We start from the raw sequence: 13,015 nt of genomic DNA, 5'->3' as shown, positions 1-13,015 counted from the left end.
AGGCAGAGGATTTGCCAGCTCATTCCCATACAAGATCTAAGCTAATGTTGATCATTGAGATAATAATTGGGAGTAGAATTATGCATTGGACTAAATAAATTGTTTTACTATTCTAAGAAAGAAAAATCCAACGTGTCAATATCACTGGAAACCTACTATTCAATCATATTAAAGCCATTATTTTGTGCTACATGCCTAAGCCTGCGGCTAAGTAATTGGATCAGGTGTATCAATCTACTTCACACTTCGTATTTGGATTGGCAGTTACAGTAAAATCGAACATAATAATATACTGCTCTTGGGACTACTATAGTAATTATGTTGCACAGTCTCAACAATACATGATTTAAATTTTTTGTGAAATACTACGTATTTTAAGGATTTTGGTCCAAAACGTATATAGAGTTAAGTGTCATCAATATGCTCTATATTAAAAATTAAAAGTTAAATGTTCGTTTTTATTAAGAGAAGATTTGATTGAGATATCAAAATTCTTTATTTCGCTATTCAGATTTTAGACTACTATGACAAATCATGGATATGTGGACATATTATTTACACGATTCTCCCGATTATAAGATGTATTCACTATTCACTGTGGCCTTGTTTGGCAAATGGATGTTGGCGGTTGGCTGGTTCACTTGGCTTGTTTGACCAGCTGGAATGTTTGACTGTTTATAATGGCTTTTGAAATTGGCTGTTTAAGCTGGTTGTTTATAAAAGTGTTTGGAAAATTAATTGTTGGTTGTTGGCCGTTTATTAGATAATTTGTGAGCCAACAAGTCAAAAGCCAACAAAAAAGCTATTCAAATCAACTTTTTTATTTTGGCTTTAAAGTCAGCTTTAGATATTTTGACTTTTGACCACATAAAAAAACCAAAAGCTAACTAAAAAGCTATAAAAAAAATAAATAAATAAATAAATAAAATAATAATAAATAAATAAATAAAAAAACAAACAAAGATTTACCAAACATGGCCTATGTATTTCCTGGCTAATACACCTATTTTCAAAAGGTTCAAATCAAGCGGTTGGCCCATATATAATTTCGAGTTAACACACGTACTTTTTTGTAAGTCAGACCAAGAAAGTGGCTGATTCGAAAGCATATTGTAAGTTTGAAGGATAATTAGATAAGATGGTGAATAAAGGTAGGTTTCACTTTACATGAAGCCGCAAAGATTGTAAGGTGCTCCAGTTCCGGTTGCTAGCTAAGCGTCATGTGCATAGACGCATAGTCGTCCACAAAAAAAACCTAAATAAAGCTGATAGACCGACTGTTTAAATTTAAATAATCAGCAACAAAACTTTATAATTACTTAATTTAGATCTTATATTATTGCATACACTATGTCTATGCAAGCATCACGGAATTATAGATATTTAATTACAAGTGTTGTCAGAATTTCCTTCAATAGTTAGCAACTTAAGAGCATGCACCTGAACCTCCTTATTGGTGCAGCTGCTCGTTTTACATCTTTCAAAGTTTATGATTCTCTTTTTTTTTTTTTTTTTTTTTTTTTTTTTTTTTGGTGCAGTTATTTAAGGACTTTTGTAATGTAGAGATAATTTGTGTTGCATGTTTTTTAACCCAAGTATTTGGAGGTTTTGTCACTTCCTATTCATTTAAAAAAATAGTGGAGTACTCATTTTCTATAAGTTGATAACTACTAATATTACGTCGTAGTTGATAAATCAATTATTGGGCTAATCTAACCACTGATATGAATCTGATTTTCACTTTAAAATCCACCAATGAAGTTTATATATCCTTTTTAAAATATGAAACAATTCTTTTGCTGATATGCACACAAGTCATATGTTTTACACTCTAATCAATTACAAAGCGCGTTAATTAAAGTGCAACTATTATTCCCAATTAATCGATAGGCAAAGGCATTTTTTTTTTTTTTTTTGTCAAAAATGTTTTGCACACACTAATAAAGTATTTCTTTAATTATACTTATACACTAAAACAATAAAATAAAAAAAGGTACCCATCTGCTAGAAAATATTGATTTGAAGAAATGTTGTTACTAGAAATAATCTTGCCAATAATGAAAATGTCAAGTAGGTTTTACAAAATATGCTTGATGATGTATGATATCTAAGTATGACTAACCTATAAGTTGACCATATTTTTTTAAGAAATAAGCTGACCATAATTGTCATGTATATAATATAATATTCTATATCAAATAAAATCATACAATAAAACGTTAAGTATCTCTTTGATTTTCAAAAGCTTAATAGACCAAGTAATACACCGCCTCATTTCGTGCAAAGCTTGATATAAGATGCCCTTTGTCAGCTGCAACCTCGCTATGTTAGATTGTTATCCAATGATACAATTGTTAGCTGTTGCCTAGTCATAATTTGCCCCCCTTAAGAGATTTAATCAACTAAATTAATTGTTGTACTCCAAGTTAAGATTTGGACTTTTTAAAATGACTACTTTCTCTCTTTATTTGATAAGCAAGATTAGGGCTATTCAATTAACCACAAAAAGACAATGTTACAAACGTTCGATCTCAGCCTTGCTTTAATCACAACGAAAATAATCAAAGTGAACCGAGCTTAATACTTTTTCAATTCCTTACATCCTTATTCCTACATAGCATAGTGACAAAAAATAGTGATGTATGTACTATGTAGGAAAAGTTTTTATTTTTGAGCATGCATCATGGCTATAACTCTTTATCAACCACACAAAGTAACATCTATCCACATAGAAAATGTTAATGTACGGACAAAGTAATGTTTGACTCACTTGTCGATACTGTAACCTTAATTAGATATTAGACCAATGTTTCATATTCAATTCTTAACATGTGAGGGTTTTAAAGGTGGATATCACCTCACCTTTTCTCTTGTTTTTATGTGTCCGTTTTGCAAATAATGGACCTAAAAAAGTGAGAATTGAAGTTTTAGCAAAGTCCTTTGTGTAAAAATACTTCGTATATATTATTCCAAACTATGCCGCACTTAAATAAGATATAAGAAGTGTAGTAATGAAGAGTAACAAACATACACATATACTGATCTAAACTGACAATAATTCATGCATTTAGAAACAGTGAGAATATCAGAAAATGTAGTGCAAATTCTCTGCTGAGTGGTTTGGTTCCTAGAAGGGAACAAGTGATTAACCACTAATTATAGACTCAGCTTTCATTAATTATCAGTTTATACTGAACACTTTATGCTTTGTAAAGAAAAGCTGGTGTGGCCCTATAAAATCCGTAATTAAAAGGGTGCTTAAATTCTAAGCAAACACAATTTGTTGACTTGTGATACAAATTAGGATGATAAAGCTGACCCACATTTACATTTTCTTCCTACTATTGTACGGAGTATTAATTAGGACACCATTTTTAATTAAGATGGCTTACTATTTCTTCAATTCTAGAACTTCTCTTTTTAGTTTTCTGCAGAAAATTGGCAAATTGTTGGCGTCATTTGCAAAAATAAACTAAATTCGTACAAGTTTCAATTAAGTGATGCATGTGCACAACGATACTGATGAAATATGCCGAGGTTTCTGTTGAGCAACTACTCGTAGAGTACATCATTTTATTCTTCTTGATGTAAACACCATGCTAGTTTTTGTATTGATCCATCTCTTCATTTTTTTTTAGTACTTGAATTGTGATATAATTTACCGAGTATAAGTGATCAGTAATTCAGAACTAAAGTAATTTGTTCAATGTGAGTTGTCGGCTTGTCGTATTATCGTCCTCATTCAACCCTCGTAATGCCCTGTTTTTTAACTGAGCTGAATTGAATTGAACTGATTGGAGCTGAACTGAATTGTTTATGAGAGAATAAAATTATGAAATGAACTGGACTGATTGGAGCTGAACTGAAATTAAGTTGAAGAGAACAGACCCGTAGTTTAATACTCGTAATGTACTTCTCTTTGATTTGATTTTGTTGGAAATTCATATTCTTGACCATTAATATTTTAAAAAGAAAATAAAAATACATCATATGAATGTTGTAATTCACCGATAAGTTATACTCGTAAAACTTATACTTTCTCAGTCTCTTTTTGTTTGCTCTATAGTCTACTTGTTTGTGAGAATTTTACGAGGCAAAAAATAAGCTAAGGGACATAGAAAGTAGTTAGTAATAATGCTAAAGTCAAATTATTACGGGGTACTGTATAATGGAATACAATCACATACTCCATCTATAATAAGATTTGATAAAATAATCCATCACAGTAATGCCCTGCGAGGCTGCGACAGTAATTTGTGTACATTCTATAAAAATTACTCTGTTGTAATTACAGTATTTCCAAACAGATGACTTTAAATATTTCTTACAAACATTCATTTCAACTTGGTACGTTTAATTAATTTATTTATAATGCCCTGTGACAAAAAAATATATAGGGTTGGAAATCAAGTTGGGAGAATCTTTACTGCTCATAACAGTTTGAAATACGAGTATTTAAAATTTTTATTATATTATTTTTAGATTCCTTTTGGATAAACTTATAAATACTGTTTCTAGGGGGGAAAAACTAAAACTGAGGGTTGTCATATTGTCATGAGTACATTAGTTAGAAATTTAGAGTATAAGATGTAGTTTATTTACATGCAGTATTTGACAAATGACCACTTTTTTGTCGTATAATACGGAGTATAAATATACAATGTATAATCTTTCAATTTCATAAATTAACCCTTTAAAATAAACTCTTTTCAAGTACAAAGTACTTGTAATTCGTAAATGTTTTCTCCCCGGATCGGAATTGTTCATTATGTGGAGTATTTTCTTTACATCTCAATTTATGAATCGTCTTGATTTTCACATTTGCCGATGATAATTACGTAGTATTATTAGAGTAATATTTAATTTATAAAATAAAACTTCTTTCATTTTATTTATGTAGGATTTTTATTTTTTAAGTAAAGTTATATAAGCGCGCCCATTCTTATTCAACTACCTAGCCATATCTAAGAAATTTTATGCGGAGGAGTCATTAGCAATGGAAATTAATAATAGTACAGTTTCTTTAAATTTCAAATTATATGTAAGATGTACTAACTATTAGAAGTATGAAATTATGGAGTATTCCACATATTGTTGCATAATTTGCATTAATATACTTGTACTATCTACGGTATATTTTAATCCTAATAAAACACAAAATGTTAAGGCTTCAACAGTTCAACTAGCTGAGGTCCAATCAAAATGGGAGTAGCACAAGATGATTATAAGTCAACAAGTAGTTGCGTTACAGCTGTCAACCTATGATTACAGCAAGTGAAAAAAAACTAATGATGATGTACTCCTTAATGGAAATATAATTACACCTTAAAGATTGAAAAACTCACTTCCACTGTTTACTCGAGATTCCAAGTTCCTATTTTTGTCTCTTGTTTTTTTTTTTTTTTTTTTACTAAATTCATACTCCATTTTTTTGTCGTTTTGTGTATAAACCCTATTGCGTTAAAGGGTGTTGAAATTTGAAGTTTTAACTTAACTTATAACTGAAGAAAAAAAATTAATAGGCATATATGTACTCCTCTCTTATTTGTTGTTCAGTTGAGACTTGAGATCGGACTAATTATAACGAGTGATGAATTCGAGAGTTTCTTCACTATAACGGAGAAAGAACGAGAGAATAATACAAAGAATCCTAAATCTAATGGCTCAAAAGGTATATTCTAATTGATCAACTAAAAGGTCCTTTTATAACACAAGGAAATCCTAATAAAAACCTAACATTATTCCACAATTATACTCAAATAGCCGTCATAGAAAATATATAATTTTAAGAAATTATCCCTAAAATAATTAAGCTAAAATCGGACCCAAAAACTGAAATTTCGACTAGGCATGGACGTGCCTAGTGGCGTACTTCGTCAACATATTTCCAACAGCGTCAGTTCTTCATAAAACGGCCATAACTTTCTCGTTTCTTATCGGAATTGGACATATGATGACTTATCGTTGGAAAGGTCTTGAACCAAACTATCACCTTCAACTTGAATCAACCCTATTACTATTACTAGATGTTGAGTCACAATTTAATAAATACCTCCATTTTGTGGAAAGTGAAATATACGGGAATTTTTACTTTCTCATGAATTTGTCAACTAAACAACTCCAAAGAATATCAATTCTTAAAATTTTTAACTTTTACGTTTTTCTTTGTCAACCAAATGACACGTTAATTTCACTTATTATATAGTTTTCGATGCACACAAGTGTATTAAAAATTGTAAACTACATATTTTGTATCGGTTTTTATTTATTTATTTTTTTAAATACAGCGAAGCAATAGAGTATTAGATGAAATTTGTTCAGTTTCTAAATATGAAATGAAAATAAAAATACATAGTGAGTATTATGTTTTATACTTTTATGACACATTATTAACATCCAATCAATCTAACACCCACTTGTAGCAACTACTCCTTAGCTACTTGCACCATGAATCCATGATGCAGCTGATATACTTTTTATTAATTTTTTTGTATTGGTAAGGAGGACTATGATCAAACTTCAACTATTACGGTTTTTTGATCTAGTATTAATGGGTCAGATACTTAGAAGTAGAAGAGAGCGTAAGAAAATCATTACACCAAATACCCTCACTTGATAGGGTTCAAACTCCAAACCTTAAGAATATGAAACAAGAGCCTTACTAGATAAGTCAACAATTGTTGATAAGCAGTACCGAGTACTAATATATTGATACATATATGTGCCTGACATAATATTCCCACAAAAAAGACATAATTTTCCAAATGGCACAGATTTAGGAAAATTGAGGGTTAAAAAAAGGTCCACCAGTAATAATGATATAAATTCGTTGACTTTTATATTTGTTAGTTTTCTAAATTATGAACCACATTTGATTGATCAATGGTCACTGCCTACTTCACATATTGTAATCCCCTAATTTAAAATTGTGAATAAATTTTGAGTAGTAAGAACATTTTCCCTTAATTAAAGATATGTTCTGTTTACTCTAACACAGAATTTTATCAAATTTAATGAATTAAAACACCTTTGTTATAATCTGGTAAGACAAATTGGACCACAACATTATCTTTTCCATACACCAAGTACAAGTACAACCAAATGAGCAAATTGGTTTGCTCTTACATATGGACATCTGATATAAAAATAAAATATTATGTCCAAACTTGTTTGAATAATATAAAATTGTGTCTACAATTTCTTGAAAACATTACTTTTTCTAAACTTATTGTTTTTAACTTATTTTTTTAATTTTTTTTTTAAAAAAAATTAGTCAAAATAAGATGAAACAAATAGATTCTAAGATGTGAAAAACATCAAATCAGACTAGAACAAATCTAGGAAAAAATGCATATGAGATCTTATAATTCTAGAGAAAATAAATTCTTTTAATAAAAAATAAAAAGTAAAAACAAAAAATATGATATCATATGATTAGAGTATCTAATGATATTTAAGACACAAGTGGTACATTTATTAAAAATTGGACCACCCTAAGCCCCTCATTAAACTATATACGGAGTAATGGAGCCACGTCTTTATAGTTAAGACAAAATTAATTCCAGCTTTTATTTTCTTCATTTTCCGCTCCAAACTTCCCATTGTTTTGCGAAAAAACCTGAAACTTAACATCATTTTTCATCATCTTTATAAAAAAAAAAAAAAAAAAAAAAAAAAGTAAAATTAATTTCAGTGTTAGTGTGTTTCTACTACCACTAGCTAAAGTCACTTTCATCATCCAAATCTATGGCTTTTCCTCCATTCTCTCTCCTCTCAAATCTTCTTCTTCTACTTTTATCTTAATTTCTGTATATTCAATTTCAATTGAATTTCATATACTTTTCGATTTCAGCTATTTTTTTTTCCAGATCTTCAACAAATTTCTGCTATACTATACTACAAAAATGGCGGATACTAATAATAATAATCATGTTGTTAACAATCATAATGATAATCACAATAATAATAATAGAAGAAGTATGTCAGATGAAATCCTGGAATGCATCCTACCATATATCGAAGATTCCCGCGATCGATCTTCAGTATCAGCAGTGTGTAGAAAATGGTATGAGCTAGATCGATTAACGAGAAAACACGTAACGATTGCTCTGTGCTACACAACAACGCCGCAACAACTCCTTGATCGATTTCCGAACATCGAATCGTTGAAGCTGAAAGGAAAACCACGAGCTTCAATGTATAATTTGATTCCAGATGATTGGGGAGGTTATGTGGGTCCATGGGTTCAGATTTTGGCTAGCTTTCCTCGTCTTAATAAGCTTCATTTTAGGCGTATGATTGTTAAGGATTCAGATCTTCAGCTTATTGCTACTGTTAAAAATCGTAATTTAATTTCCTTGAAGTTGGATAAGTGTTCTGGCTTTTCTACTGATGGTTTATTGCATATTTCTCACTCTTGCAGGTAATTTTTTTATTTTTATGTTTATTTGAATTAAGTTTTGATTTAATTTGTTTTGTTACGTTTCGTGTTTGGAAAATGATATACGTAGTCTCTAGTGCTAACTATAAGTCGATATGTTATGTGGTTAGGGTTGCGTATATCATAACCGTCTGCTCGTATTGTTTTACAGTGAGTAGTATATTAATAATTGTTTACTAGTTACTTGTAGTAAATTAGTAAATGGATTGAATCTGAAGTACTCGTAGTTCACAAGCGTATATAAATTTTTAATTTTTTTTTTGAGATATTGAAAATTGAAATGGTTCATTATTTAGTTTTGTGGAGGCAATAAGTTTGAGTACCTTATGTTTCGAAAAGATAGTTGGTTGTTTATTTATCATACAGAGTAATGGAATAATGTAGTTTTATTGGGTTCTAATGTTCCATTTCCCTATTTCTTGGGTTTGAGTTTACATATCATCAACTTGTTAAGAGTCGGGCTATTTGGCTAACTTGTTCTTCCCTAAACACCACCTGAAATTACGTTATTACTCTACCGGGGGTGTTGAGCAAGATGATTTCGGGTGGTGTCGATGTAAAACAAGTTTATGTTATGTTTTGTTATAATAAAGTAAGATTTAATGTTGGCTGATATTGTGATTGATTGTATTTTTGGACTAAATATCATTTTTTTTGGATTGTAAATGGTTTAATGGTCTTAGTATTGTTTGGAATTCTTATGTTAATAGGCGTAAAATGGATGTTAATTATATTGTGATTGCTTTGACAAGTTTGACACTCATGGTTAAAAGAGGTAGAAGACGAGAAATATGGGCATAATGGGGAAAACAGAGAGAGGTCAAGGATGTTTTCCTAGAAATCTGATACCATGAAATAGATTTATCCATGGATTCCATTAGAATCATCAGTTTATATACACCAATACAAGAGTATGACTAGGCTATAATGCTCTAAGTTAGGAACAAACTAATAATAACAAATATACACTTAATGTAAGGGATTTGTTTTGTTGCTCTTGGTGGCTGTATCACTTTTCTGCTGTGCAAAGGGCATCTTATTACATATTTACATTGTACTCGTAGTATTTATTGTATTAAAAAAAGGCATGCCTAGGCACTGATGTGCAATACAATAGGGATCAAGCGTTTTTATTGGCCTAAACAAGTAGATTCACAGGAGTGCAGGGGAGACACACAAAAAGACGCACAACTGTATTTTTTACACCAATTTTAAAAATTATTTATTTAGTTCACCTCACTCTAACAAGGTGCAACAAAGCGCTGAGGGATCCTTACACCTCGATGTGCCTTGAGCTTCTTTTGTACATATGAGCATGTAAAGTTATTGTGTCCTATACTATAACTGTAACTGTTATCAAAGGCTAAGCAGAGGTGAGAGGAGGCTTCTGAGTGAATAAGTGAAGTTATGTTTGACAATAATCAAATTGTCCGATGGAAACTTAAACTGTGGATGCTGAGTAGTGTGAGTAAAATGTGTTCTCATTAGTGGTCAACATGTATTAATAGGTTGGGATAATCGTATACAGAATTTAACCTTAATGCCATAGTCACCTTGTGAGTGGCTAGTCTCGAGTACTTACTGTTCAGATTTTGTTTGATGGTTATGCCTAAGGTTTTGTGATTTCTATTCCCTTTCTTTAGAGGAATGATAGGTCTGATCAGCATTTGATGATATCATCAGTGTATTAGAGGAATGATAGGTTTGATCCTTGAAAAGCCCAGTATATGAAGAGCTTAAACCAGAGAACAATGGGTAATGACTTAATCTAGAGTGCAGACTGTAATTGCGTCTATTGATGGGTGTAGATATAAATTAGTAACTGATGGATTGTGCTACCAGAAGCAAAAAAAATCATTAATTTACTGGTGGCTGGTGTCGACACATCCTCCAATTTGCAATGTTACACGCCCCAAGCAAAAGAGGGGCAAGAGGGTGGCAAGGCATGAAGATTTGTATCTATTTGACCACCAAATTAGTCCATGCTTGACTTAATTTTTCAATTTTAGAGTTTGATGAAAATAATTTAGATTTGCCAATTTGAGGTAAGATCCTTGATAACAACAAGCAACATATTTGGGTTTTTATTCGTGGTTGTCAGGCGAGTTGAATTCAGTGGATTATGCACCAGCTGGTATTTTCTGTCATGCAGTTTCATTTATTTCTATCTCTCCTTTCTCTCACGGCTGGACTGGCTGGATTTTGTATGATTGTCGTGTCCTCATATTCAGATCCAAATTTAAGATAGAGTTCCGTGTCACTGTATTAGATAATTGGATTTGTATCTATCCAATCACTCATTTTCCTCCTCTCTTTTCTGGAGTTCATGGTAAGAGGATTTGCTAGTAGACAGTAGAGCTGTAAGTGTTCTGCCTAAAATATATTTGATTGACTGTTTTCTGATCCTGTTATGATTTTGCTTCCTCTTCCTGGTATTGCTATTATATTGATGTTCTTACATAGAAGTGCTTACATTCATGCACAATCATTCACAATATTTTCCTTCTTCTCAAGGATGTGGTTTTTAATACATGTTGAATGCTTATGTTTTTTTACTGGACAGGAAGCTAACTATGTACATATGTCTTACTTGGTTGTGTCTAGTATGTCTACTTGGCTATTAACTTTACTTTTCCTCCTATGTAGGAACCTGAAAACACTGTTTCTGGAAGACAGTGGTGTCGATGAAATCAACGGTGAATGGTTTCACCAGCTTGCTCAACACAGCACAGCTCTTGAAACTTTGAACTTCTATATGACTTTTTTGGAGCAAATCAAGGTTCAAGATCTAGAACTTCTTGCCAGTAAATGTCCTTTAGTCTCTGTGAAAATTGGAGATACTGATCTTGTCCATCTTGGAAGCTTTTTCCGTACAGCGACAAGATTGCAAGAATTTTCTGGTGGATCATATAATGAAGATTTAGACCAGTATGCTAACATTGTATTTCCGGCTAAATTGACCTCATTGGGTCCCATGTACTTGGTGGAAAGTCATTTGTCTGTATATTATCCAATTGCGCACTTGTTGCTGAGGTTGGATCTTGTTTACGCATCACTTAATAGTGAGGGGCACTGTGACCTGATACGTAGATGTCAAAATTTAGAAGTTCTGGAGGTATAATCTACATTTTTCTCTCATTAAGCATGTTTTCCTTTGATGCTTTAACAAAACAAATTTTCAGTTTCTCTTCTTTTAGTTGATTTTATCTCTCTATAGTGTTGCCTCATTTTTCGTAATAGTAATATATCTTGTCTTCATATTTCTTGTGACCATGTTTTAATACCCAGATTTTTCATCTGAACTTGCAACCTTGAGATTCTTTGCTTGCTCTAATTCTTCTCATGTGCTCATTGTTTATCTCTTGTAAACAGACAACAAATGTTATTGGTGATCAGGGTCTGGAGGTTGTATCTTTGACGTGCAAGAGACTGAAGAGACTTCGTATAGAACGAGGGGCAGATGACCAAGGATTAGATGCTGAACTAGTTACACAGAAGGGATTAATTGCTGTAGCACAGGGATGCCCTGACCTGGAATACCTAGCGGTTTATGTGATTGACATAACAAATGAAGCCTTGGAATGTGTAGGTGCAAACTTGATAAATCTGACTGATTTCCGACTTGTATTACTTGACAGAGAAGAAACGATAACTGATTTGCCACTCGATAAAGGAGTCCGGGCTCTTCTACAGGGTTGTAAAAACATGCAACGCTTTGCATTGTACCTCCGACAGGGAGGTTTGACTGACACTGGTCTTGGTTACATTGGTCAGTTCAGTCAAAATGTGAGGTGGATGCTTCTAGGTTATGTGGGGGAAACTGATGCAGGGCTACTAGAATTCTCTCTGGGCTGCCCTAGCCTTCAGAAGCTTGAAATGAGGGCTTGTTGCTTTACAGAACATGCACTTGCTACTGCTGCAACAAGACTGACTTCTTTGAGGTACATGTGGGTCCAAGGATACCGAGCATCTCAAACAGGCATTGTTGATATTGTACAAATGGTTCGACCATATTGGAACATTGAGCTGATTCCTGGGGATCAATACAGTACCAACCCCGACAATGATGGTCAGCCTGTAAGGGTTGACCATCCATCCCACATTGTTGCTTATTACTCGCTTGCTGGACAGAGAACAGATCATCCAGCGACTGTTTACCCGCTACCTCTGCCAGATCTCTAGAGCCTGTATATAGTTCCACTTCTGTCCAATAGGGATCTTCTGCGCTTACACGCACTCTGCTCCACATCTTGTTCATACAGTTTTGACATCTTCTTTCTTTGGAAAACGAATTTGATTGTTGAGACCATTTTTTACATTTTGCAGACAATAAGGTTGTTTCTGAGCTGTTGTATTCTTGTTGTAGTTATTAGTATCTTGATCTCATTCTCATATACACGATGTATTCTGTGTATTCCATCTCATTGTTTGGCATGCTGCATTTTTTGGAGCAAAAATGTTAAAATTTGCCTATTGAATGCAGAGGTTTGTGGTGTCCTTGAGAATAAATATTGTACTCCTTAACTATATATGGATGTATACTTGCCTACTTGATGCATTGTGAATCTGCACAAA

At 32.4% G+C, this 13,015-nt stretch overlaps 1 protein-coding gene across 1 annotated transcript; it reads left to right on the top strand.

Annotated features, from left to right (window-relative positions):
- Positions 1-7,394: 7,394 nt before the first annotated feature.
- LOC110733401 (coronatine-insensitive protein 1-like) lies at positions 7,395-13,015 on the top strand. The gene is made up of 3 exons (XM_021913445.1): positions 7,395-8,422; positions 11,087-11,555; positions 11,813-13,015. The coding sequence occupies exons 1-3, from the start codon at positions 7,905-7,907 to the stop codon at positions 12,620-12,622; spliced, it is 1,797 nt and encodes a 598-aa protein (XP_021769137.1). The 5' UTR covers positions 7,395-7,904; the 3' UTR covers positions 12,623-13,015.

This window comes from Chenopodium quinoa, unplaced genomic scaffold (assembly GCF_001683475.1).
Source record: "Chenopodium quinoa cultivar QQ74 unplaced genomic scaffold, ASM168347v1, whole genome shotgun sequence".
NCBI lineage: Eukaryota > Viridiplantae > Streptophyta > Magnoliopsida > Caryophyllales > Amaranthaceae > Chenopodium > Chenopodium quinoa.
Note: the sequence above shows the minus strand (reverse complement) of the source record. Positions and strands in the feature narration are given on the sequence as shown.